We start from the raw sequence: 24967 nt of genomic DNA on the forward strand, positions 1-24967 counted from the left end.
ACGCAGATGAAAATGGCACTACCCAAATAAAACGTGGGCTGCGTTTTCGTAGCGGATCGACCATTCGTTCATGCATCTTGGCAACCAAATATATAACCCAAGCTAATCTTGACCTTATAGTAATACTATAAACCGAACATGCCCTAATAAGATACTACTCCATATTGTTATGTTTGCAATTGTCTTGACACATACTCCTACTACTATATATATATATATATATGTAATGTAAATAATGATAGTTATATGAATAAATATTGAGAGATATTGATAGGCTAGTTATGTGATGAATTGAGAGTGGCAGAATCCAGAATTTGTTTGAGAACAAGGTTTCTGGCTCTATTTATGGTCATGAAACACAAGTACAAATGCTCTTCCAACTCATCCAACTGCTCCATGAAGCTCTGGTTATTCTTCTTCAGCTGGCAAGCCACTTCCTCGCTACCTTGCAGCCCATCATCCCTTCTCTGCACCCACAGTTGCACCAACCCATCCACCCGCTCCAGCTCGTTGTTAAGCCGAGCCACCAGCCGCCCTATCGTGTCCAAGTCCCTGATCAGTATGTAAGTCCCCTTAGCCGCCGTGTCCAGCTGAGCCGACCACCTACCCAGCTCCTCCATCGAAGCCAGCTCCACCATCACGGCGGGCGCGGCCACCAGCATCACCAAAGCATGAGCCGCCACGACCACCACCAGCGAAGCCGTGACGGCCACCAGGAGAAGAGCTGACCCGAGCTTCACCTTCTTGAGGCGTCGGAGCTTCAGCAGCGCCTTGTCGCGGCGTGACTCGAGCTGTCTGAGCAGGTCGGAGCAACCTGCTTGCACGGCTCGGAGACGGCTCATCGATGCGCCTAGCAAGGAGAAGGGGCTGGATCTTGAGAATAAGGTCACCACTACGGGTAAATGGTTTGTTTTCGATGGGTCTTCCAAGGATTTGAATTTCTTCCTTATGTGGTTAATATCTTTGAGGAGAAGCCCGCAAAGATGAGAAGCACAAGAGGTAGTGCCGAAGTAGTCGGTCAAGAGAGGTGAAATCTTTGGGTGGATCCGGGTCGTGCTCAGGATCCGTTTTACAGTGGGCTGATCCGGATCCAACAGATTCTCCGCGAACAGCCGGTACGAAGGCAGCCGAGCCGCTGTTTTGGAGCCCAGACTTCTGTGAGGGGTGAGCTGCCCTCGGTTTAAGGCAAGAACGTGGGTCCAAAAATCAGTGTAAGATTCCGTCCGAAAAGCTTTAGCGTATTCTTCGCGTATGTCCAAAATTTCTGGGTTCGGTTCATTTGGTTCGGTCGCTTCCCATGCATGGATGGATAAAATATGTCAGATACAACCAAACCCTAGCTACTCATATGAGGAGTGATTCATTAAGTATTTTAGATATTCACATTTTCGATCCATGTACATACCTCAACAAGATCAATCTAATTGGAGATTAGTACTAGTATTTAGGTCAAATGACTGAGAAATTATATATATAAAAAAATAAACCAACTTACAATTGGATGAGAACAAGATCTTGATTTTGGAATGAAGTTTGATCTTCATCCAACTTTATCAGCTCTTATGATGAATGTGTATATCCTAGTTTCTTCCAACTTTTGACTGAGGAAAAAGATATGAGAAACAAGAAAGTATTTGATACATGCACTTCTAAATGAATGAATTAATTAACTGATATATGAATGAATGCGTCAAAATGTATATACCTTGGTAGAGAGGCTTAATTTACGATTTCATGGACGGATCGAAGAGGACTAATGATACTTTTTCACCTTTTATAATTGTGTGGATAACTTTTCTTATAAGTATTGAATTAATTGGTTGTAAGTTAAGCATGAGAAAATATTTGCTTCCATGTATCTTAGAAGGAAAACTTGGGAAAGATGTGGGGAAAAAGATTTGCGTTTCCTCAATTTTGTTCTACACAACTCTTATAAAATTGTACTATTATACTCCCTCCGTTTTTAAAAAATAGCAACTATATTCATTTTGGGCCATTCCTTAAAAATAGAAACTTTAGAATCTTTTTTCTATTTTGTTCTTGATATTATTCTGTTTCTATACACGGATACACGCAGAGTCCATACATTTTTCTTCAATAGCTTGAGAATCAAAGGAATTTAATTTTAGTAAATCTTCACGCTTATATTTATGTTAGCAAGGAGCAAACAGATGAGGTATATCTAATTCAATGCTAGTTTTTCAGGAGCATCACTGGAGAGTATCTAAGTTTATTCGCGAACTCAATGCCAGTTTTTCTAAAGTGAGGTTACATCAACCAATACTTCAGAGATTTTCTGCCTGCGTATTACACCGTAAAAAAAAGAATCAAATGCAGTGAGCTGCAACAATATCATCACATAATCACGGAAAGATGGGGAAGGTGATGAACAATGAAACATCGCCAAGCGCTGGAGCAAATGTTGAGACTAAAGACTGTATTACAGAGGAGGCTAACCTGACTAGCTTTGTATTATATGGATAAAAAAGCTAGAACTGTTGCGGTATAACTGGTGCCATAGATGAAGATTACAAAATGGTTAACGTTTGACCCATTGGAAGCTTTTCCTAGCTTTCGCTTTACCAGGTTTCTTCCTTTCCACAACTCTTGAGTCTCTCGTCAGAAAACCAGCTGAAGAAACAGTGTAAACAGGATTAGCGGCAATATATCACAATCTCTGTTAAGTTGTATAAGGTAGATGTAAGAACAGCAAGTTCTTGGCTAAACTTTTGCAACTAGGTAGCTTCAAAAATCACAGGGCATGCAAATGATCAGACATTGTAAACAAAACCCGGACTCAGAAGTTAGACCTTGTTTTAGAGGAGGGCGTAGTCCTGGCTCCCAGTTTTGTAATGCTCTACTGATCCCCAATCGGACTGCTCCAACTTGACCTGCAATGTTTGTGCATAGTATAAATCCACAGCATGGCAATAAAAATTGGAAATTAAGAGTCTCCTGGAGAAAAAATCTAGCTGGTCATGTCTGGTGGCTAAACACAATGATTTTTCACATATACAGTACAAAATAGCAATTGAAGTTCAATGGAACTCTATCAAACTCAACTGCATTTTTAATTTATAGTAGCAAGAACGTCATGCCAATCTTTTTAACAGCCAACTAAGTCTTGAAAGTTTAGTTAAAAAACGAGTTTTAACAGCTCTGATCTAAAGATTTTAAGTGATAACAAATCACACAATGCAGGTGTGAAACAAACAAAAAAAAATCTTTACAGCCATGTCAAAGCTACAGTACATCATGAGGAACTCACTCAGCTGAAGTCATCAAAACATGGTGAAAAATAACATTTGCTCTATAAGAGAATTAAAGAGAAAGAAACAACATCAGGTCTTTGTAGTTAAGATTTTAGTACTATTATTCTTTGATCAGAGAATATATGTCTTATTTACTCATCTACCATACTCTAATAAAAGTTCAAGCAATCAACCAGACAAGGATGATTAGTAGAAAGCTAATACTCACCTGTAGTGCCACCTCCTTGAACAGTACAATTGATATCCCACATGCCCAATGTTTTCGTTTCAGAGAAAGGCCGGAGAAGAGCAGCACGGTGATCAAGCATAGGGAAGTATACATCAAACTCTTTGTCATTCACCAAAAATTTCCCATCACCAGGCTGAAGCCAAACACGTGCTATGCTGCATTTCCGTCTTCCTGTTCCATAAGACCTTCCCTTCTCATCTACTTTTCTGACACGAGCCTTGGCAGCTTCTTCTTGTTTCTGGCGCTCTATTTCTGCTCTCCCAGACTTCTTAGTATTCTTCTCATAACGCATCTCCTCTATTTCAGATAGAGACGGTAGTCCTTGAATGCCTTCGAAGTCCTTCAGTGCAATTAAACTATCCAGCATCTCATCTGTTATTCCAGATGCAGCTATAAGGTCACCAAATGCACGATCAGAACCTGCAAGAATCAGCAAAATTAGTAAACAATATTTCCAAAAGGCTTCCCTATGGGAGACTTTTTAAGCTAAGTCATAGGAGTATCTAAAAAAGATGGAACATTTAGAACAAGTTATGATGGCCTAGACATAGATGTGACAGTAGACATTGCTCAATAGAGATTTAGAGAGCTGCAACCAACTTTTGCAAACTGAAAGATTAACATAAATATTCACACTAATCCAACTTCAAAGTTAGATAATTCAAAAACTTCATATCCGCAGGCAAATTACCAAAGTAGAATGTGAATTACGTCAACTTATTATCAGATCAGTTTCAGGGAAATTAAATTGTCAGTAAGTAATGGCCAATTTCACACAAAATGAAAGAAAATGAGCATATTGGCACCTTTAAGAAAAAACCATGAATCTCAATCACAGTATAGCAATTTTAATTTCTCCAATACAAAATAAATAAACCAAGTAAACAGGATAACATAAAATTGATGACATATATTTCAATTTTAAACACAATGTAATAGACATAACACCATCGACCACCAAGACAAAGATTGGGAAATTACAAAACAAAACTAATCAAAGAACCCACCTTTGAGAGCAGCAGTCAAAGCTTTCGCCTCTGCTTCGAGTTGTTTCTCCTCCTCGCTCTTTTCAGCCCCCAACCCTACTCCATCTTCTAAACTACCGAACCCCATTTCTTCTCCCTCAGCTTCAACTCCGCCGAACAAATCATCACCCGGTTCCCCTTTCCCTTCCTCCGAAAAACTCCACGGTGTATAATCTTCAGCTGGCCCCTCCTCATCCCCTCCACCAAACTCCCGCGCCTCCGAAAAAATATCACTCCCGCCAGCATCCGAGCCTTCCCAATCGCCGCCACCATGCACATTACCACTCCTCATAACGCCGCCGTTCCGATCGTCGAGTCCCGGTAGATTGCCGGGATCCATCGAGAACACGGAGTCCACATCTTCGTCAGCTTCCGATGACATTTTCCACAAATCAGTAGTCGATGTGGTGGAATCATCGCCCCCACTGCTCCCTCGTGTAGAAAAGAACGAAAAATGAGGAGCTTTCGGCGTTAGAAAACGGTTAGGTTTTGGAATTAGGGCAGTTGGAGCTACGAAATTCGAGCTCGAGGAAATTAGAGAGAGACATCGATGAAATTGCGAAGATTTGTGGATTAATCGAGCAAGCATCGCTGTGTTGTTTACAGTGAGGAACAGTGTGGGAGCTGAGAAGAAGAGGGTTTTCACTTTTCAGAGGTTTTGGAGAAAGGTAATGAAATTTGGGCATTTAATTTTATTGGGCCATTAACTATTTTAATGATGGGCTCGATTGCTGTCATTTTAGACCGATTTATCAATTTATTGAGAAAAGTTCGGTACCATTTTCAATATTTTTGTTCATACTAAAGCCCATAGGAAAGATGAATCATAAGTTTGGGAGCAAGAATAATTTTTTTACAGGATTTAGATATCACTTAATCATGGAAGTAAGTACTCCCTTCGTTCCATGTTAATAGAGACATTTTTTTTCGACATTGAGTTTAAGAATAGTGTGTTGAATAGTTGAGGAAAAAACTAAAAGGGAATAAAGTAAGAGGGATGAAGAGAGAATAAAGTAAAAGAGAGAATTATTTGTCAAATATAGAAATGACTCAATTAACTTGGAACTTCCTAAAATAGAGAAATGACTCTATTAACATGGAACGGATAGAGTAATAAATTTGTTATTGTTGGTGAACAATGAACAATTAGATTAAGAACCTAGAAAAGAAGATGAAGATGCTGAACAAAAAGAGTCTATGGACTGACAGAAAAATAAAAAATTATTTCTTGAGAGTGAATTGAGTTACTTGCTGCTGAATGTGGCTACATATATTCTCTACACAAGAATTCGACTAACACACTAACTAAAGAAAAGTTAGTTATAACTGCCACCAACGGCTAGTTCTTCCTATCGGCTAGTTTCACATAACCAGCTCTTGTTCCACCGAGCCTCATTGCTCCAACTCCGAGCCTTAGCTGAACGAACCTCCATGATCGATCCATCAAATCTCCACCTTGGAACATCATCAAACAAAGAACAAATGTTTAACAACCTTAGAGCATCCCCATCCATGCTCTTAAATAAGAACACAGAGGTAGGTCCGGACCCACTTTTACTCCTTGTGTTTAGATAAAAGCACAACACCCACATCCATGCTCTTCTGCAAGGACAAGCTCAAGGGTCTCACCATTTTATTATTCAATTTAAATACTTCAATTACTAAAAATATTTTTACAATATAAAAATACATTAAAATATAAAAATTACATAATTAAATCCTAAAAAATAAAACTTACATAATTAAAATCCTAAAAAATAAAAATACATAATTAAAATCCTATAAATTAAAAATTACATAATTAAAGGCTAAAAAAATACCCTCATAGAAGACTAGTCCTCTATCCCCATTGTTCTTCGGAGACCCCTTATCATTGGGAAAATTGAAAAATAAATTAAAAGTGTGTAAAAAACGGATATAATTTATTGGGAAGTGGAAAAATATTTTTTTTATTTAAAAACGGTTTTTTTAATTAATTTTGAATTTTTAAGAAAAGAAAAGAAAAAAACAAAATCTATGTCGTTGGCCAATCGCAGTCTGCCACGTAAGCCTGCTCAGCGGCACGGACGTGCTCTTATTTAAGAGCACCGCTCCGCCGCTGGCAAGGACGGACAACGTGCATTGATGAGCAGCGGCGTCCTTGCCAATGGCAAAGACGGCGTCCGTTACCGCTGCGGATGCTCTTAAACAATAGTCAAACTTCTCCTTGCCCAAAGGCTTTGTCAACATATCAAAGGGATTAAACAATAGTCAAACTTCTTTCCTCCTTGGAGCATCTCTAATGGGAGAGGCAAAGTCTTATGACTATCATATTTACCTTATTTTCATGAAAAACTATTCTCCAAGAGAAGAGTTTTGAGAATGTATTATACAATTTTCTGTTTTAAAGAGGAATCCTTACTCTCCATTGAAAAATCTAATAACTATCATATTTATCTTTTTTTTTCATGAAAATCATTTTCCAAGAGAAAAGGTATTTGAGAAGGTTTATATATTTATATTTTGAAATGCTTCTTATACTATTTTTTTTTTATTTTAGAAAATACCTTTCTATATAGTACTCTATTTTTTCTTTGGAATTTGTTATTTTTGGAGTAATTGCATTATACATACAAAATGTTTCACTATTGTTTTAAATTAATACAAAATGTTTTAAGTTAGCCTAAATTATACAAAAAATTTAGCTAAAATTTTTAATTAGTACATTCTGTTAACTTCTTTAACACCGTTTGACTGTGTCAACACTAGTGATTGTCAAAACTCCATTTATACATCACCACCATAAATATGCAATCATAACTCCTTACTAATTTTTTGGGAAAATACAAAGGAAAGAACAGTAAAAAGAACAAAATTTTGAAGCCTAGTGATATTTTTCTCCTCACACCTCTTCGTCCCACCAACACCCATCTGAAAATCAGAGGTCCACATTATTTGTTTCGTTTTTTTGCTTTGTTTTTATTTTCCGTTCTTCTCAGTTTAACTCACAAACTTGCACCGTCGCTATGTGTTTCTTTTTTTGAAGGGTTTCACGTTTTATTTGTTGTATTTTGTGTACGTATTTATGTATCAGTGCGTAATGAATTTGATTTGTTTTTTAATCTGAAAAATATAGAAAAAAATTAAAATAATGGCAGGATGGTTGAAGAGAGAGAATGATACTCTTCAATGAGCACATAAACTGGGCGTTTTTATTCGAGAATAGAAGACAATGGCGTTCCAATGTTAAATAGTGCTTCACTAAATTTCTCAAGGCTTTTCTGGAAGAAGTTTACGGCATTTCTTGCCGGTTATTTGAGAGGGGTAGATTGTTGACCAATTTGACGGTGTTAAAAGAAGTTAACAGAATGTACTAATTAAAAACTTTAACAAAACTTTTTGTATATGCTAACTTAAAACTTTTTGTATTAATTTAAAATAATGGTGAAACATTTTGTATATATAGTGTAATCACCCTTTATTCTTTAGAATAGTATATTTCTCCTTTTAAAAAGGTAAATATATGATACTCTTAAATCTTTTCTATACATATTCTCTCTTTGGATACGCTCTTATAAAATTAAATCCATAAACTTATAAGCAATTTATTGGAAATTTCTTATAATAACATGACATAAATAGAATTATTATCAAATTTCCGTGATACGTGTATCTTGGCTTTATTAAGAAACAATTTTAATTGTTGTGTCGGTTAAAATTTTGAAAAAGTAGTAGTAAAAGTTTGATTGGTAACGCGAAACCAAAATATCCGATGTTAGCTGTATATGAGTGTAACCGTGTAAACTAGCATTCATCAAGGGCCACTTAACTTAATTGATTCAACCAAACGATGCGTTAATGCATTTCTATTTAATCTCTACTAAACACCCCATTTATCTCTCTCATAATCACACCATCCAATAGCATAACACCGAAAAACACGTCTCCATTCCCCTCTCTCTCTCTATAGAAAAAAATTCCAACCCCATCTCTCTCTGTCTCTTTGATCCAATCAGTTCAGCCAGAAAATGTCATCCGGCTTCCCTGGTGGCATGCCTGACTCCTTCACCGCAGGCAGAAGAGCGACGCTGCTTCCGGCCAATATGAACAATAGTTATAGCTCCAATATCATCACCGCGCAACAGCAGTTTTCCCTCCGCTCAACGCAGATCAACGGGAAGAGGTCTGTCGACGAATTTCACCACCAACAGCAGAATCTCCGGAACGTCAGGCCGCGTCCTAGCTACCAAAATCCATCTCCGGCGCGGTACCATCTGAATCTGTCCAACAGAAATGTAGGAATTCGGTTGGCCGGGGATCCAGGTTTGGATTCGGAAAAGAATACGATGAACCACCGGCTGCAGGAGCTGGAGAAGCAGCTGCTCGATGATGAAGAAGACGACGGCGACACTGTCTCTGCTATTACTAACACCGAATTGTCGGATACGATCCAGAATTTGATAGGTACATCTTCTTCTCCTACTTCCTCCTCTTCGTCGTGCTGTTCCACCTCGGCATCACCCTGCCCCAAGCAAGCATCGATCGACGCCGCCGCCTCGATCTCCGAGGGAAAGCCGGAAGTCGCGGCCGAGATCCTCACGTGTCTGGCGAACGCGAACGCCAGCGGCATCGCGGCTCACATGCTAACGGCGTTGAAATCGCGCTTAAATCCGTCGGAGAATCCTCCACCTCCTGCGTCGGAGCTGTTTAGTGCTGAACACGCGGCGTCGACGAAATCATTGTACGAGTTCTCGCCGTGTTTCAAGCTCGGAATCATGGCGGCGAACCTGGCGATCCTCGAGGCGGCCGCGGAGGACGGATACAACAAAATCCACGTATTGGATTTCGACGCTGGACATGGCGGACAGTACGGCCATTTGCTTCACTCGCTCGGCATCGGCAGCAACAAATCCTTGAAGATCACCGCCTTCTCGGATGATGAGAAGCTGAAGGCCGTCGGCGACAACTTGCAGGCATTGGCTAATAAAATCGGTGTTCCGTTCAATTTCTGTGCCCGTAATCTGAATATCGCCGATCTGAACCGTCAGATACTGGAAATCCAATCCGACGAGACATTAGCAGTGAACTTAGCGTTCAAGCTGTACAGGCTGCCGGACGAGAGCGTGACGACGGAGAATGTTAGAGACGAGCTCCTCCGGCGCGTGAAGGGGCTCTCGCCCAAGGTCATGACGGTGGTGGAGCAGGAGCTGAACACGAACACCGCTCCACTGACGGCTCGCGTGCGCGACACGTACGACTTCTACGCGGCGCTACTCGACTCTCTCGACAACTCGGTCCGAGTCCTGGTCGAGGAGGGATTGGGCAGGAAAATTAGCAACTCGGTTGCGTGCGACGGTAGGGATCGCGTCGAAAGGTGTGAGGTGTTCGGCAAGTGGCGGGCCCGAATTAGTATGGCCGGCTTTCAACCTCGACCCATGAGTCAACACACCGTGGAGGCGCTCCGCTCCAACCTCAACTCATGGACACGTGGCAACGCGGGATTCGTCATCAACGAGGAATCCGGTGGCATCTCCTTCGGTTGGATGGCACGAAAACTCACCGTCGCTTCTGCCTGGCGTTAATTTCCCTTTTTCTAATTATATTATTTACTTTTGATTAATACAGTACTTCTCTTAATTGTTGCTTTAACGTTTTCTTCAGACTTCAGGTGATTTGTAATTTTTGGGGCTCCAGTTACATGTATACGTATATATACCTCTAGTTTGACATTGTTATTGACTTTTAATTGTGATAGTCTTTCAGTTGACTTCTTTTTGTTCATATTATATGTGTGTATGAATGACATGAGTTTCTTTGAAATTATGTTCCCATTAAAAACTTCAACAAGATTGTCAATTTAACTCTAGTTGTAAATGTCAACGTTTTTTTTTTTTTTTGACAAAGTACTGTGCACAGTTACAAATAGTCATTTTGAAATATAATTAAATTATAACTAAATTTTAGTACAGCTATATTTTCAAATTTAGACTTTGTATTAATGCGCTGGGTCCATATTCCATAACTTTAGTCTTGGAATGCGATTTGTTGTTTGAGTATTGAATTTTTAAATGCCCAGTATTGAAATTGGTAGGCAGCTGCAAATAAATTAAAAACCAAAAAGATATACAGTACACCATAAAAAAAAGGAATTTGTTGTGTAAAATATTGGTTTTTATTCGATTTGAACACAAGTCGCCGAACATCTTACCGAACTTGCTATCTAAAACTTTAAATTTTATGCAAATAGTAGTTTTGTATTCCCATTTTTATGTAATTTGGTGGTAACAACCATCCATTCCCCATTAGCTATTGCATCTGTAACTAACTCCACTCGCATTCATGTAGTGCAAGATATTTAATAGTAGTATTAATTACTTATAATTTATATTTAAGGTACTAGATTACGTATGCACTTCTTGTTTAGTAGTAGTATATACATATATCCAAATCCAAATTAGCACATGCTTTATTCATGTAAAAGACTAAAACTATGATACGCTTTAAAGTCTTCAAGAAAAAATATATAGCCTATTACCAATAGTCCTCAATACACCCTTTACAAACAAATGAAGGATCTTCTTAAAAGGTGAATATAAACATATAATAACATAGATTATGATTAATGTCGAACTAATTTATAGCGTCGAACCGCACAATTGTCATTTTAGATAACACAAAGTTTATTTTAAAAATTCCAAATTAAAAAAATACAGAGTTCATTTTAGATCGTTTCATTCTTACTTACTAATAATAGCTTTGTTATTTAGTAATGAACTCCATCTTGATTCTACATATTAACACTAAAATTGAGTTTTGCATATAAGAATCATCTCTAAAAGGTGAATATAAACACATAAATGGCATAATATCTTACTTGCATATATTACGTACGTTATATTCCAAATTATTTCAAAATATTCTAAATTAGTAGTGTCATGATAGTATGACAATAACAAGCTAACTAAAAGAAGACTATTGTGCTAACTTATTTATGAAAATTCTTTATGAGGGTCCATTACCTAACATATGCACATGATTATGATGATCCACTTGGGGGTCTCTATTCTCTTGGCTCAGATTATTGCAAAAATTTATTCCAATATAGTAGAGTTTGGGCATTTGAAAACAGATAAATGTTAGAGAATGAAGAATGAATCTGGTACCTATAGGCTATAGCTACAGTCTACAGGCAATATACAATTGATCTAGCAACGGTAGATACTTGCATCATTTCTCATAATGACACACGATCGAATAAGGTTAACAATGTTATGACACCATTTTGTTTCTTACTTGCTTTCATTACCAAAAATTTATCGAAGACAAAAACATTGAGACACAATCATATGCATTAATTTTTTTTAAAAATAACAATAATTTAGGATGAAAAAAATGTGTCCTTAAGTTATAACAAATTAACTTAGTCTTTTGTATTTTAAGACGCTTTCATTTGTGTCTTCTAATTTTAGTTGGAACACCAACAATAAAGACGCTTTTTGAAGCGTTGTGGTATATTTAGAAACACAAAATAACGTCCTTAATTGTATTATAAAATGTCCTTAACGATTTTTTATATTGTAGTGTTTCATTTTTTGTCTCTTAACTTATATATTATAGATAATCAGCAAATAAGTTAAAAAAGGTTACCAATTAAATGGACAACTGTTACCATGAGCCTACTAGTTACTACTATAAGGTTCATTTTATACATTCTAAGCTTAGGATGTTTACAACTTAGGCTTAGATATTTGGGAATATAAGTGTGATCTTAAATAAATTTAATGAACACTTTGACATTGATTTTCTTGGCATACTTTGTCGGTATAGTGTTTGAAAGTGTGAATTATTAGAGCTTTTAAACTTGAGGAGCCAGTATATCTTTCAACCTTCAAATGATCTTCTCATATTTATAGCCTTATAGCGGCCTGTAATTGAAACAATGTCATAACCTATTGTCAAAATTTTCATCATTTAATTGGGGCATGTATATAGAATTACGCAAAATACTTGTATGGATTGGGCCTAAAATATCCATTGGGTCACGTACTTATGAGTCGGGATGGGATGGGCTGGTTCATTTTTATTTCAAAATCATGGGCCATTTTTAATTAATACCCCTGGCTCGGGTATTTATTTTCCAAGTCGTATCAGTACTAGTACTATACTATTTTCAGCAATCTTGTAGAAATATTAAATTGTACTATAGCTATATATTTCTGGTCTAACACTTATTTTGTAGGTTTGGGTATAAGGTTTAGGGTATTGATTTGATTATTTACTTTAAATTTTACGCAGACACTGTATAAATTGGATGATACTCCATGTCATTAGTATATTTTTAAATGTGCAACTACGTCTTTGGGCACATGTGCAATATGAGTAATATATTTTCCTCTTGTAAAAAGTTGTCATTTACTTATTTCCATTCTTGTTCGTCTTTAAAAATTTATCATTTACTTATTTTCATTTTCGTTCGTCCTTAAAAATTTGTCACCTTTCACTTTATTTCCTTCGACTCATAATAAGAGTCACATTTTACCGTTACGGTCCGTCTCACAATAATAGTCACACTTTACTTTTACCATAAATGGTAAGTAAGTCCCACATTCTTCAACTAACCTACTTCACTCACATTTTATTATAAAATTAATATAAAAAAATGGATTCCATATTCCACTAACTTTTCCAACCCACTATTCTTTACATGTCTTAAAATCCGTGCCTACACTAAATGTGACTCCTAATTGTAGGACGGAGGACGTACTATTTTTGATACTAGATCTTACATTTCACTAACTCATTCACACCCATATTTTATTACTAAAATTAATATAGTCCATAAAAGTATGACTCATAAAAGTAGGGCTGGCTGATAATTGTAGAACAAGAAAAAGAAAAAGAAAAAGAAAAAGAGAAAAGTGAAAGGAAGGAAGAAAAATTGAAGAAGACGACAGATGTGGTGTGGAACTTTGTGGTGATTTTGACTTTTTGTTGAGGGTGTGGTGTCCAATTAGTCTTTCTTGATGTAAACAATAATAAAATACAAATGCTTAAGGAAAATGCGGATATTACCCTTAGTATATTCCCTTCTGTTTCTTTGGTGTTGGTTAAGGTATAGATACTAATTTTCAGTTGCGATGTGAATCTGTTTTGTTTCCCTTTTACTTATTTATTTATTTATTCTATTATGTAATTATTTTTTTCTTACTCTTTCTGTGATGTTCAATAACGAATAATAGCAGTTTGATGTTTTATACAGTATTATTAACATTTAAGTTTGGATTATGATCTTAATTGTGTAAATCTAATTAGCGAGATGTGATGACTGATTGATATCATCATTCATCAACGCCGCTAATTAGAGCGGACGTCGTTACCAAACAGTACTAGGGCATCGAAGGGTATTTTCGTGTTTTCAAACCTCGAGAGTTAATTTGGTCATAGTGGAAAGCATAAAATGGTGGCCACTGCGATGCAATTAATCCTTCCTCCATTGCTCATCATATACGATTTCATTCTCTCCTCTTCTCAGGAAGGCGAAGAAATATTCCAGTAGCCAAGAGATTTCACGGACGACCTCTCGCCGTTCCGGCGGTTGAAGATCGGAAGGACCTCTCTCACCTTAGCCCTCGATCCAATTGAAGCTGCGGCGTATTCGGTTGTGTGAATAGGACTTGGAGCGGAGGGATTTTTGGCTAGGATTTCCGGCGGAGTTATACGTGTGCGCCAGTTCTTGTGAGATTCGGACCATTTGGAAGGAGGTTAATCGGAGCCCCTAGAGTTTTGAGTTGCGGAGATTTGGGAGTTTTATACCGTTTACATACAGGTATAGGAAACCCTAAGTTTTTTGATAATCTGCGTGATTTGTGAGTTTTTTCTCTTAACCGTCATCCGGCGAGTAATCTCCTTCTCGGTAGAAAGATCTGTGGTCTCCGGCAGACTTTCTCATCCGGATTTGAGTTCAGGATCCACGAGTTCAAAATCTGAATCTGATTTGTCTCTTGAGCTAAGTCTTCGTTTGGCGGAGCAAGTGAAGTTGCCACTTAATTAGATTTTGATTGAATGATTTGCGGTCCACATGTTGACTTCAAGGATGGCTTTTCGCGTGCTCTCTTCCTTTTTTGGTTAAATGCATATTGCACATATGGAAATTTGCCTCGGATCGGGATCTGGTTGTAGGAAACGTATTAAAATTAACCACGGAGGAGTCGATGGCCTGTCGGCGGCTGCAGATTATTTGAAGACTCTGAAGCTAATGACTGATTAGATCTAGCGCTCATTCACTATGTTCACCTGAAGGGTGCAAGCTATCAATTATGATGGATGAAAGACCATTCATTCCGGCCATTTTCGTCATCTATATAGCAGGAACTTATTTCGAACTAAAATGAAGTACAGTAATGATGTGCTCATTCGTATGTCCATCTATTTGTTTTAAATAAAAAATACTATAATTTTACCAGTATAGCTTTTGATCTAGGTGAAATGAATGAATCTTGGTCACTATCGTGTGCTTTGCTTCTTTGTCTCGGGCCTAATGCAGTTTTCTGCTTTGTTGGCAGTGAGCTCAGCTGCGTGAAGTTCAAAGAAATTACTGTTTATGACCCATGGTAAGATTTATTTATAAATTGTCAAATGTTGCATACACAGGGTTATTAGGAGTAAAACTAATTTATTTTGGCACTCTAGGTTGGTATTCAATATTAACATTTATGATACATTGATTCAGTTATACCAAGTTTGTTTTTTATGTCTTTACTTGTTTGTAAATGGTCCTATAAATGTGTTGTTGTTGACAACTTATGAAGCTCCCCTAGCGAATAAAAGGAGGGCAAAGTTTGGTTTGTGGAAAATAGTTATCTCTGATGGACTGAATTTGTTGAAAACACAGCTCTAGACCCAACCCTATTATGCATTTTTATTTAAGATTTTTTGTCCACTTTTCCCGAGTTAACTTTGCTTCCGGCAGGCTTGTACTTGCAGTTGATCCGGGACTGTAATTGTTAATTCAGAAAAGTAGGCAGCAGGTTTGTTAAATCATTTGGTGGATTCAGCGTGTATGGGATAGAGCCCATATCTGTGAAATAATGCTAAGCAGTATGGGTCTTGAAGTCATGAACTTCACCGATCCAGAATTAAGTTGGAAACCAGTGACGAAAGGACGACGCACAAAAAAGTCACTAGCCAGAAGCTTGAACAGTGTTGTAAAATCAGGGAATTCTACTAGCCCCAAAAGCATAGAAGATTTATCTTGGTCTGATTCTGATAAGGTAATATTGTAAAAACTGCTTACTCTAGATATTTAGTTTTGTATTACTATACAAGACCTGAGCATTCTTATGCCACTGTTGCAGTTAGGTGAAGTGATTATTGGACAGGAAACCACTGACAAATCAGAAAATGTTCCACTCAAGAAAAGAAGGCATTTACTTCAATCTCCACCATCTCATCCCTGGAAATCCTCTCTACGCAATCAAGTTTCTGCCCCCTCGAGAACTCGCTCTTGTTTACCACTTTTCGGAGATCGTGAACAGCTTCAGTATCCTAGCTGTTCCTCAGGTCAGAGGCACTTCACTCGCATTTAAGAGTAATGGGTGAATATGCTAAGGCTAGATGTATCAGTTAATGAATCTGGTGATGTATCCTTAAGTACTCACACAGAGGATGATAATTGTTTGCGCAGGGGATTTCTCAGGAATTGAACTTCTTGCAGCAGCAGCTAGCATGGTTGTTGACATTAATGATGCAGATAAAAAGGATGTTACAGAAGACCCTATACTCCAAAATAACTCTGATGAATCAAGTTCTGCCACTCTGTCTGAACAAGGGTCAAAAAATAAAGTGTCAGCGGGTTCTTTGAGTAATTTTGATGTCCTTGGAGCTACTGGCGAGTCCCAAGACAACAATTCTGCTGTTGCTCCTCAAAGCTTACTAACACACCCTGAGGATGACACCATGCCAAAGGTAAGCAGAGAGCATTGGGATTTGACCACTCTGATGGATGCTTGGGGCGAACCATGTGATGATGCAAATGCTGTGGATACCTTAAAGGATGTCAATGGAGGGATGCATAGGGAGGAGGTGGAGAAGCATTTTGCAAATCACGTACTATCTAAGCCAACTAAGACAGCAGATGGGACTTCAAGTCTTTTAGCAGAAGAAGATAAGTCAACATTAGTTTCAGAAGATGGAATGTGCAATGCACCTCCCCACCTTGAAGAAAATTTGTGGGAACCACCAAATGTTGTCTTTTCTCATACTGCTATAGATACTTCCAATCAATCTTGTGAAAAGGATCCTGAATCAATTCAGGCTTCTAATTGTGAATCTGGAATGAAAATATTGAATCAAGATACAAGCTCGGATATCATTGTTGGCTGTTCTCCTTCCTGTGAGCTAGTGCCTGAGGAGAAAAACAATGCTACTACGTTACATGATGGAGATTCTTCTGGTAACATCAGTGGATGTGAGAGAAGTGCAGCTCTAGATGGAAGTCATACTGGGACTGATGAAGTCAATGCTCATGACAGAACCGCTTCTGAATCTGTGATTTATGTCCAGCCTAAAGATAAAGAAGTTTCCAAGAAGATGCCTGACTTACCTGGTATAAATACAATATAAATGGATTATTTACTCTTTGATGTGCAATTTATTAAGTTGCATAAGTGTAGTGAACTCTCAGTCCAATGTGTTGATCTTCTTTCTGCAGATGGTCATCCTGTTGCAAGTACTGATTCAAATAAACAAATTGGTAGGGGCTTTCTTTCAAATCCTTCAATGGCTGATTGCGAGCAGTATTCAGAACTAGCTGAACTTGGTACTGACCGTGATGGAGATAGTAATCTTCCTAAAGAACAATTGAAGAGAACTGTGGTGGATGACACTTGCAAGAGTTTTGGTGCTGGAACACGATGTAAAGTACCTTTCTCTGTTGGAAGTGTTGGACGGTGCAATTTAGATGTTTCTCGGGGCAACCATGTTGACATGGGTGATGGAGATGACTTGACTGGTTTCCAGGAAGGGTGTGATTCTCCATACGAGGATGGGGAGCTGAGGGGTTCATGTTTGTACTCGTGGGAGGAAAGTGATGTGGAAAATGAGTGTGTTGACTATGAATCTGATGGAAGGAATGGAGATGGTTCTGTTGCTGATGATTACTACCATGGGTCTGAGATAGTTGAAGGTGGTTCCGAGGGTTCTCATGATACTCAAAGAAATTTGTCAATGAAAATATCTCCAGAAGGTAAAAGTAAGTGTGGAGCAGTTAATCGTTCCTTAAAGGAGCATATTGTCAAAGATAGAGACAATAATGAGTTAGCTGGAAAGGGATTAAATGCTGGGTCTGGTTCTACTGTTGAACAGTGTGTGGAAATGGCAATTGAGGCAAATGATGGCATAACAAGATCACAGTTGCATGATCACAAAGATGCTGTAAATGCTAGGATGACACAAATAGAAGAATATGTATCAAAGACTGTCAGGGGAAAGCTTCAATCCCGAATTGAAGGACGGTCATCTACAGATGGTACTGATGTGAAGGATGTTTTCTCCGTACAGCAATCCAGGTACTAAGTTTTGTTTTCTCTTGATTGTTTTTTCGGTCTTCTGTTATTTTAGGTGCAGTTACTATGAAATCTTGATTTCTCTCTTCAACTCTCTTATATTGTGTTGTAGGTCATGTCGTGTTGCTGGTTCATATCCTCGGCCAGAAAGAGATGCTAGTCCTGATAGATATCTGGGTCGACATAGATCTGCTGTTACTGGTGAAAGAGATGGAGCTCATCAATGGACATTATGGGGTTCCAGAAGGTGTTATACATCAAATTATCAGGGAGGTGAGGGTCGCAGCAATACCAGGCCAAGAAGTAAAACTGGTGAATATGCAAACAGGATTGATGGGGTGGAATACCATGAAAAGAGGCAGGCTAATTATTTAGCGAAAGGCTTGCATAAGCCATTTGTGAGGAGATCACCAGTGGAGAGGGATGAATATTTTGTTGTAGGTAGAAGAGTGCCACTAACACAGGGACTGAGTAACTTTAGAGGCAGAGGACATTATTCTCAGCGTCCGGGTAGAGATTTTGCTGAAGAGTTTGAACCTCTGCCTGAGGTTGCTGGTGCATCTGTTCGCATGCCGCGCTATATATCAAGAAGAGAACACAGTTTCTCCCCAAGCTCTGGTAGACAGACGCACATGGCCATGTCCCGGAAGAGATCTCGGTCAAGATCCAGAACCCGTTCGCCCAGGGCATGGCATCAGCAAAGAGAATGTATTTTGGGCGCTAGAAGAATCAGCAGGTCTCCTGATTTTAGGTCAGAGGCTAGGATGGAAAGAATGAGGATGCCTTTCTCAAAGTCTTCGTTTGCAACTGAGTATGGAGAGGGTTACATATCCCCGCCAAGAGGTCATTTCTCTCCTCAAAGGAGCTGCCGTTGGGTTGAGGAGCGTAATTTTGCAGATTCTAACTATTTAAGACGGAGAAGATCACCACCTGTGAGAGAGTTCAGGCGTACTCAAAGGCTTGATGCTGTCGGGTCTTCGGGGAGAATGAAGTCAGACAAGTACTTCAGACCTATGACACGGCCTGGGAGATTCTCTTTCATGGCCAACGATGGTCGGGAATGCAAATTGGAACCAAACTACAGTGATAGATGGCGTGATGATAGTGGGGAGATAAGTCACCGAGTGGTGCATCCGGGTGATGGTGCAATCATGAGGCGTTTCCGGCACAATGTAGGTGGTTATGATTTTGAGGTGAAGAAGTTGAATAATGAGGAGGGTGATGGGGATGTGCCTAAGAGCCACCAGCAGCAGCAGGGTGAGAGAGAGGATAAGAAAGCATCATTTAAAATCTGACTTGACGACGTATTTTCTTTGGTAGAGTTTAGTGGAGTGCATCATCAACGAAGAAGAGAAATGACCCTAGGATTGGGGATTTCCTCTTGAGGTTGGTGGCTGTTGTTAGGTAGGTAGGAATTCCATACCAGTTTGAATTTTTCCCTCTTTTATAGCCCCAGAGTTAGTCTTAATTTTTGCTGATTATTTTTATTGTTTTAATATTTTGGTAAGGCCCTCGTTTGATTTTTCATTGTACATCCTTTGGAAGTAAATAGCTTTGGCCACAATGTTCCTTTTTTTCGTTTGCCGAAGGTAAATGGCCTTTTTGCCGTGGCAAATAGTCTTCTCTTTTGCATTTTAATAAACTAGGCTTTCATAATGTTCGTTTCTGGGCTGACGAATCTTTCTCTTTTGTAAATAGTAGTAATTCGATTAAAAAGGCGGTGTATAAATTTGAAGCACATATTTGCTGGTAATTAGTTACCAGTTGAAGCTGAAAGATTGATAATGTAGGCGTTTGGTTGAATCAGATGAGCATATTGCAGCAACATCTTGTTTCATCTTCTGTGAGCTGCTGACGAAAACACCGATGTCTTGCCCTTCACACTTGGATAGTATTTCTGCAACCATTCTAATTCCAGTGAGTTTTTATCACCCCAACAAAATCAATAACCAACCCTATGAATTTGTAAAACTTACTCTTGAAATCAGGCCTTGTGCCATAGTGCACTGTGGTGATTTGCTTCAAAGACTCTTCTGGGATGCTTTCTAATTCTCTCTCAGTTGGAGATGGTATGGTGGCACTTTCAATCTGTCTGCACTCTTTAGTGTTATGTTTCTTGTTCCAAAGAAAAGCTATGGTGGCAACAGTTGCCACAGCCACACACAAAAACAGAGTGCTGATCAAAGATCTTACAGCTTGAGAGTAAACTACATCCATGGACACTAGGTTTACAAGGCTAATAATAATAAGAAAAACAACAAAGGATGCTGAGATAATAGCTCCGAGCCACAGCCAGCTGCTTGAGCCCAAGACTCCAGTAACTGGTGTTGCCCCTGATACACTTGGTTCGGACCAAATGTTTATGGGGAGTGTCTGGCTGTTTGTGGAGGGACTCGTATCCCTAGTGACATAAGCTTGAATGTGCAGCTGAAGGCATGCAACATCACAGGGAGTTCCAGACAGCGGCAGGAGTAGATTCAGCATACCGACATCTGCAGACTTCTTGAACACAGCCACAAGGAGAACTCGAGGGGTCTTTTCACGTGCGTTTGAGAGGAAAATGAGTTCCCTAATGATGGATATGAAAGGTGTTATGCCACTTCCTCCACTCACCAACACTAGCATCTCATGCCTACAAAAGCACAATATTCAATCCAGAATCAATCTTAAAACTTAAAAGTGAAAGAGCTTCATCTTTCTTCTTCAAACCTTAGAAATGAAGTGTATGGAGGTGCGTAGGGTCCTTCCACGGATACTTGTAGATCACCCAATTGACACGGGGATGAGAGCTTCGAGTAGAGCTTCTGAGACCAGCTTCCTTCACATTTGATGACAATGCTGAGCTGGTTGGGATCAGTATTCTTGTTTGAGGTTATAGTGAACGGATGCCATTGTAGTTTTGATATGCTCTTCACATTGATGAACATAACGCTTGATGGAGTATAATTTAGCCCTCAGACCACACAAATATTTAAAAAAAAAAAAAAATCAGTTTTGGTGCATCTATGTAATGATCAAGTATTGAACAGTCTATACATATATAACTCTTACTTGGATCTTTCGCAAAGTTCAGTTCCATAGCCCGGCAAGGTAGAACACGAGCAGAGATGACATGAATCTTCTGTTGGGATTGCAAGAATCTCAGAAACCGGTCGACCAAGAACAGGTACAATCCAGGGAGCATGATGCAAGAATACACGAATCCCACATGTAAAACGAAGAAGACTAAAAAAACAATGTATAAATGATGAGTGTAGAAGAACAGCTCAAACAGTTTTCGCCTGACATGAGAGATGCTTGCAATCCACATGACTGTTCCACAGAGAAGGGCTACTTCTCCAGCCACATTTGAAATTCCTGTTCTATTCCACTTCTGCATCTGCAAACTCAGAAAAGTCACTGCCGGATCCAATGCTTTTGTGTCGAATAAACTCTACAATCGCACGTTTAATTGTCTATATACATACCTCAGAGATCTGGTCAGTATTAGCCCAGAAAACAACGTAACACAGACCATGTGAGAGGAAGAGAGTTAGAACAGTGTGGCCAAGCCAAATGTGATACTTGATTGAGGACTCTGAGGTGAGTCCAACAAGGCGAACGATTGGTGATCCTCGTGCCACTGGGAAGAAGAGGAACGACAGACATATGTTGCCTACGAGGCCTAGCAGGAGAGCTACACTCTCCAGCCTAACCTCCCACCTGTGAAACCAAGCCTAGAGATCATCAGTAGATCACAAAAATGCTTACTTATAGTCAAGAAAAAGACTCATCTTACACGGCATCTCCCATCTTTGAAGCAGATTCTCTAGTGATGTTGTTGAACATACCATGTAGGTATGCAGAAAATGACCATACCAAGAGCACAACGAACATCAGCATGAATAGTAGTTCTGTGCAAGAGATGACTCCAAGAGGGCCCCTTACAAGTAGAGGTTGTTTCCAAGAGGCAAAATATTGATCTTCTCTTCTTCTGCAAACAAAGTGGAGACGTATAAATAAACAAACTCTAAACTAGTATGAATTGCTGCTGCACATTCGCCATATACCTGTTATCAGTATCATCACCATACTTGTCCAAATGGAGATACAGACATCCCAATACAGCAATAAGCAAGATGGGGAAAGTGTAGATAAGAATATTAGCTCCTGCAAGTGCAAATGAGATTGAGATGTGAAGTCTTTCCAAGTGTAGATGGGTAATGAGAAATCAAACCTTTTTGGCCTAAGAATGTGGAGTCTGTTTTAGCATGGATATGTGGAAGCCAGTGCAGCCAGAATTCGTTTGTAGGCATCATTATCCATATCATAAGGTACCCCATGAAGATGATCACAGTCAACATCTTTATGGCTACTCTAATTCTCTTAATTTGTTGAATAACGAAATCCATCTTTCTTTTTCTCAATCTGTTGAATTCCCTGTATTTATATAGAGTGCATGTTCACAAAACAAGAGCAAGAAAAAGAGCAGCTCATTAACTTGTAGTAATAGCATTCAAAATGATGTACAGTATGCTAGTATTTGACTGTTCGAGAACTCCAAGTTAGATTTCTTGCATTGCGTGAAGATCATTAAGTTTGTTTGTTTGTTTGTCTGTTTAATATCGTAATAGGAGTAAGTTATTTTTTCAAGAACAATAAAAATAATAGTGTATCTTTATTATCGAATTTCAAGAATTTGGCATTTCTTCTCCATATTATTGTAAGACAAATAATTGGTCTTGTTTGTTTCAATTTGTGTATCGTTATCATCTCCCTTCACAAATTTTCACTTTTTTTAAAAATCTTAAATAACAAGTTAATAAATGGTTGAATTCGCAGTTGAATTTTGGGTGCAGAATAAACAATGAATCAATATAAAATTAGAAGCTGAGTGGTTAGATGGTTACGAGTATCAAGTTAAAATCTTAATTTATTCAGGATCTAATTATTTTGGTATAATCTGTAGGTGTTGAGTGTTGAGTAATAAGATGTTGGGCACACATAGGAATCATCAGCGGCTGCAGCAAATACGCCGGCGTGCCGCCTCCATGAGCATGGCTAATTCAACTCAACAAGGTTTCACATCACTCTTATATTTGATCCTTATTTTGTTGCTGCTAAATAAATACGGTAATTTGGATTTGCAGAGGGGAAGAACAAGTCAAGCTGGTGGAGCAAGATAAAGATTTTTTGGGTCCCTAGTTTTTTACTTTTCAAAGGCACCGAGCTACTCTTCAGCCTACCAGAAAAGGTACCAATTCATGTGATATATTTCAATTAGATAAGTGATGAATTCATTCACTTTACAGCCGGAGTTGGTGGAGAGCAGACTAAAAATGGAAGCGATTGAGATTAATGATAAGTGTTTGAGTTTGAAGAAGAATGTGGAGTTTAGAAAAATCAAGATGAAAGGATTTTTTGATGAGAAGAAGTCAATTTTAGTTGTGGAAGAGACATGTACAGATTCTGATCCTTTTGCATATGAATATAGCCTCCTAACTCCCTTTCTTTTTCTCACTCAAAACAGGTACTTAGTAAAATAATTCAGTCATCATCTACATTTCTTTTCTTGAGATTTAAACATAGTATAGCTGCAGTGGCAGTGTAAGTTCAGGTGTACTAGTGAACAGAGGGCGTGTCCCACGGGAATGGGCAGAGTATACCAAAATTGAGAAGCTTCAATCCCATGAGATTGTTAGAGATTTTCCCCAAAAGGTTGTAAATATTGATATGTGATGTGCCAAGTATCATTTTCATTGTGAATAATAGTAGCAACTGAATATGCAGGAGAAGCTTTCATCCATTGGAGTTGTGAACAATAATACTAGTAGTAATATATTGAAGAGGCTAATATTATCAGCCATCTCTCGGCCTCGGCCTCAGCCTATTGAAGTTGTTGGAGTTATAAGGGGCAGAGAGGGGCTTGGCACGCTTGCTGGTGGTGTGGGGCTTCATCCAGAGGCAACCCTCTATGTTGAACAAATTGAAGATAAAAGTGGTGATCATTTAGCCAACACCACTCTTTACAATGATGCACATATGCTGGCCCATTATGCTCATACGAGGAAGGACCATATTCATATGATCATACTCTGGTATGTACTACCTATTACTTTTTCATGTAATAGTGTTCCTATCTTTGGAATTACTTATTCGTACAAGTTTTAATGGTTAATTCCAGGTACTGTAGCTCGGCTGGAATGTTTCAACTTGGTAGATGGCTAATGAAAAATCTGTGATGCAAATAAATGTAGGAGGAGGAAAACCTATAGTATTTTGTAACTGAATCTTTTCTCTTATTTAGGGAAATTGAGAGGATGATAGATGAATTTAACCCTATGGGTTTTTGGCTTTTTAAACCAAAACCTTTCCCCGAATTCCGGTTTTTCCCATGAACTATGAGATTTATTTTTAAAACCACGAACTTTCATTTCGTTAGGATTTTCCCCGGGTGGGTCAACGACGAAACCCGGGTTGTCTACATGCCAATTTTAATCCTATTTGTCACTAAATTGATTACTTGGATCCTATTTGGCACAATAATACAGTCACAACTCACAATTATTACATAACAAATGACAATTTTAACATTTTGAATTATGCTATTCGGGTCGGAAATGTGCTATTCGGGTCGGGTTAAGAAAAACCAGAATTCGAAGAAAGGTTTTGGTTTAAAAAGCTAAAAACCCTTTTTTAAATCGAGAATCTACATGGAAAAGATATACAGTAGGAAATTGATTAAATTAATGATTCCTGCGCAAATAGGTACTACTCCAGTCTCTGCAGCTGGTCGTCCGCATAAATAATTTGGATATCAGCTAAGTAAAAGAAGGTCACACATAACATGACACATCTCCCAATATCAAATCGCTGGCAATTTAATTAGTCCATTCACTGCATCTTATTATTCCAATAGCA

The 24967-nt window shown here is 38.6% G+C and overlaps 5 protein-coding genes and 1 pseudogene across 11 annotated transcripts; 3 read left to right on the forward strand and 3 right to left on the reverse strand.

Annotated features, from left to right (window-relative positions):
- Positions 1-224: 224 nt before the first annotated feature.
- On the reverse strand, positions 225-2079 carry LOC125213956 (transmembrane protein, putative (DUF677)). 2 transcript variants are annotated; one of them, XM_048114778.2, is made up of 3 exons: positions 1706-2079; positions 1496-1601; positions 225-1291 (listed from the first exon to the last, which is right to left on the reverse strand). In XM_048114778.2, the coding sequence occupies exons 2-3, from the start codon at positions 1542-1544 to the stop codon at positions 276-278; spliced, it is 1065 nt and encodes a 354-aa protein (XP_047970735.2). In that variant the 5' UTR covers positions 1545-1601; positions 1706-2079; the 3' UTR covers positions 225-275. The 2 variants fall into 2 exon arrangements, with proteins under 2 accessions (XP_047970735.2, XP_088925047.1); XM_089068921.1 differs by lacking the exon at positions 1706-2079 and having other exon boundaries at positions 1496-1698.
- Positions 2080-2337: 258 nt separating this feature from the next.
- Positions 2338-5194, reverse strand: LOC125213955 (small ribosomal subunit protein uS9m). The gene is made up of 4 exons (XM_048114777.2): positions 4509-5194; positions 3481-3921; positions 2811-2891; positions 2338-2631 (listed from the first exon to the last, which is right to left on the reverse strand). The coding sequence occupies exons 1-4, from the start codon at positions 5113-5115 to the stop codon at positions 2540-2542; spliced, it is 1221 nt and encodes a 406-aa protein (XP_047970734.1). The 5' UTR covers positions 5116-5194; the 3' UTR covers positions 2338-2539.
- A 3205-nt stretch (positions 5195-8399) lies between these two features.
- On the forward strand, positions 8400-10272 carry LOC125212427 (scarecrow-like protein 8 pseudogene; annotated as a pseudogene).
- Positions 10273-13945: 3673 nt separating this feature from the next.
- Positions 13946-19723, forward strand: LOC125211035 (uncharacterized). 3 transcript variants are annotated; one of them, XM_089067100.1, is made up of 7 exons: positions 13946-14920; positions 15068-15115; positions 15475-15775; positions 15860-16064; positions 16189-17109; positions 17215-18070; positions 18180-19723. In XM_089067100.1, exons 3-7 carry the CDS (start codon positions 15593-15595, stop codon positions 19360-19362), a joined length of 3348 nt encoding a protein of 1115 aa, XP_088923226.1. In that variant the 5' UTR covers positions 13946-14920; positions 15068-15115; positions 15475-15592; the 3' UTR covers positions 19363-19723. The 3 variants fall into 3 exon arrangements, with proteins under 3 accessions (XP_088923226.1, XP_088923227.1, XP_047966670.2); XM_089067101.1 differs by having other exon boundaries at positions 13946-14897; XM_048110713.2 differs by having other exon boundaries at positions 13946-14331.
- Positions 19724-19809: 86 nt separating this feature from the next.
- LOC125209929 (ferric reduction oxidase 2-like) lies at positions 19810-22458 on the reverse strand. Its single transcript, XM_048109504.2, has 8 exons — positions 22284-22458; positions 22117-22216; positions 21846-22040; positions 21535-21769; positions 21119-21446; positions 20777-21020; positions 20044-20699; positions 19810-19964 (listed from the first exon to the last, which is right to left on the reverse strand). Exons 1-8 carry the CDS (start codon positions 22456-22458, stop codon positions 19825-19827), a joined length of 2073 nt encoding a protein of 690 aa, XP_047965461.2. The 3' UTR covers positions 19810-19824.
- LOC125216997 (surfeit locus protein 1-like) lies at positions 22256-24517 on the forward strand. 4 transcript variants are annotated; one of them, XM_089067102.1, is made up of 7 exons: positions 22256-22380; positions 23016-23125; positions 23197-23300; positions 23359-23576; positions 23641-23764; positions 23837-24144; positions 24231-24517. In XM_089067102.1, the coding sequence occupies exons 2-7, from the start codon at positions 23038-23040 to the stop codon at positions 24286-24288; spliced, it is 900 nt and encodes a 299-aa protein (XP_088923228.1). In that variant the 5' UTR covers positions 22256-22380; positions 23016-23037; the 3' UTR covers positions 24289-24517. The 4 variants fall into 4 exon arrangements, with proteins under 4 accessions (XP_088923228.1, XP_047974767.2, XP_047974769.2 ...); XM_048118811.2 differs by lacking the exon at positions 22256-22380 and adding an exon at positions 22827-22943; XM_048118810.2 differs by lacking the exon at positions 22256-22380 and having other exon boundaries at positions 22818-23125.
- Positions 24518-24967: the final 450 nt, after the last annotated feature.

The sequence above is a fragment of the Salvia hispanica genome, chromosome 3 (genome assembly GCF_029641045.1).
Source record: "Salvia hispanica isolate PSC_SH4W2 chromosome 3, Shi_PSC_v1, whole genome shotgun sequence".
In the NCBI taxonomy this organism is placed as follows: domain Eukaryota; kingdom Viridiplantae; phylum Streptophyta; class Magnoliopsida; order Lamiales; family Lamiaceae; genus Salvia; species Salvia hispanica.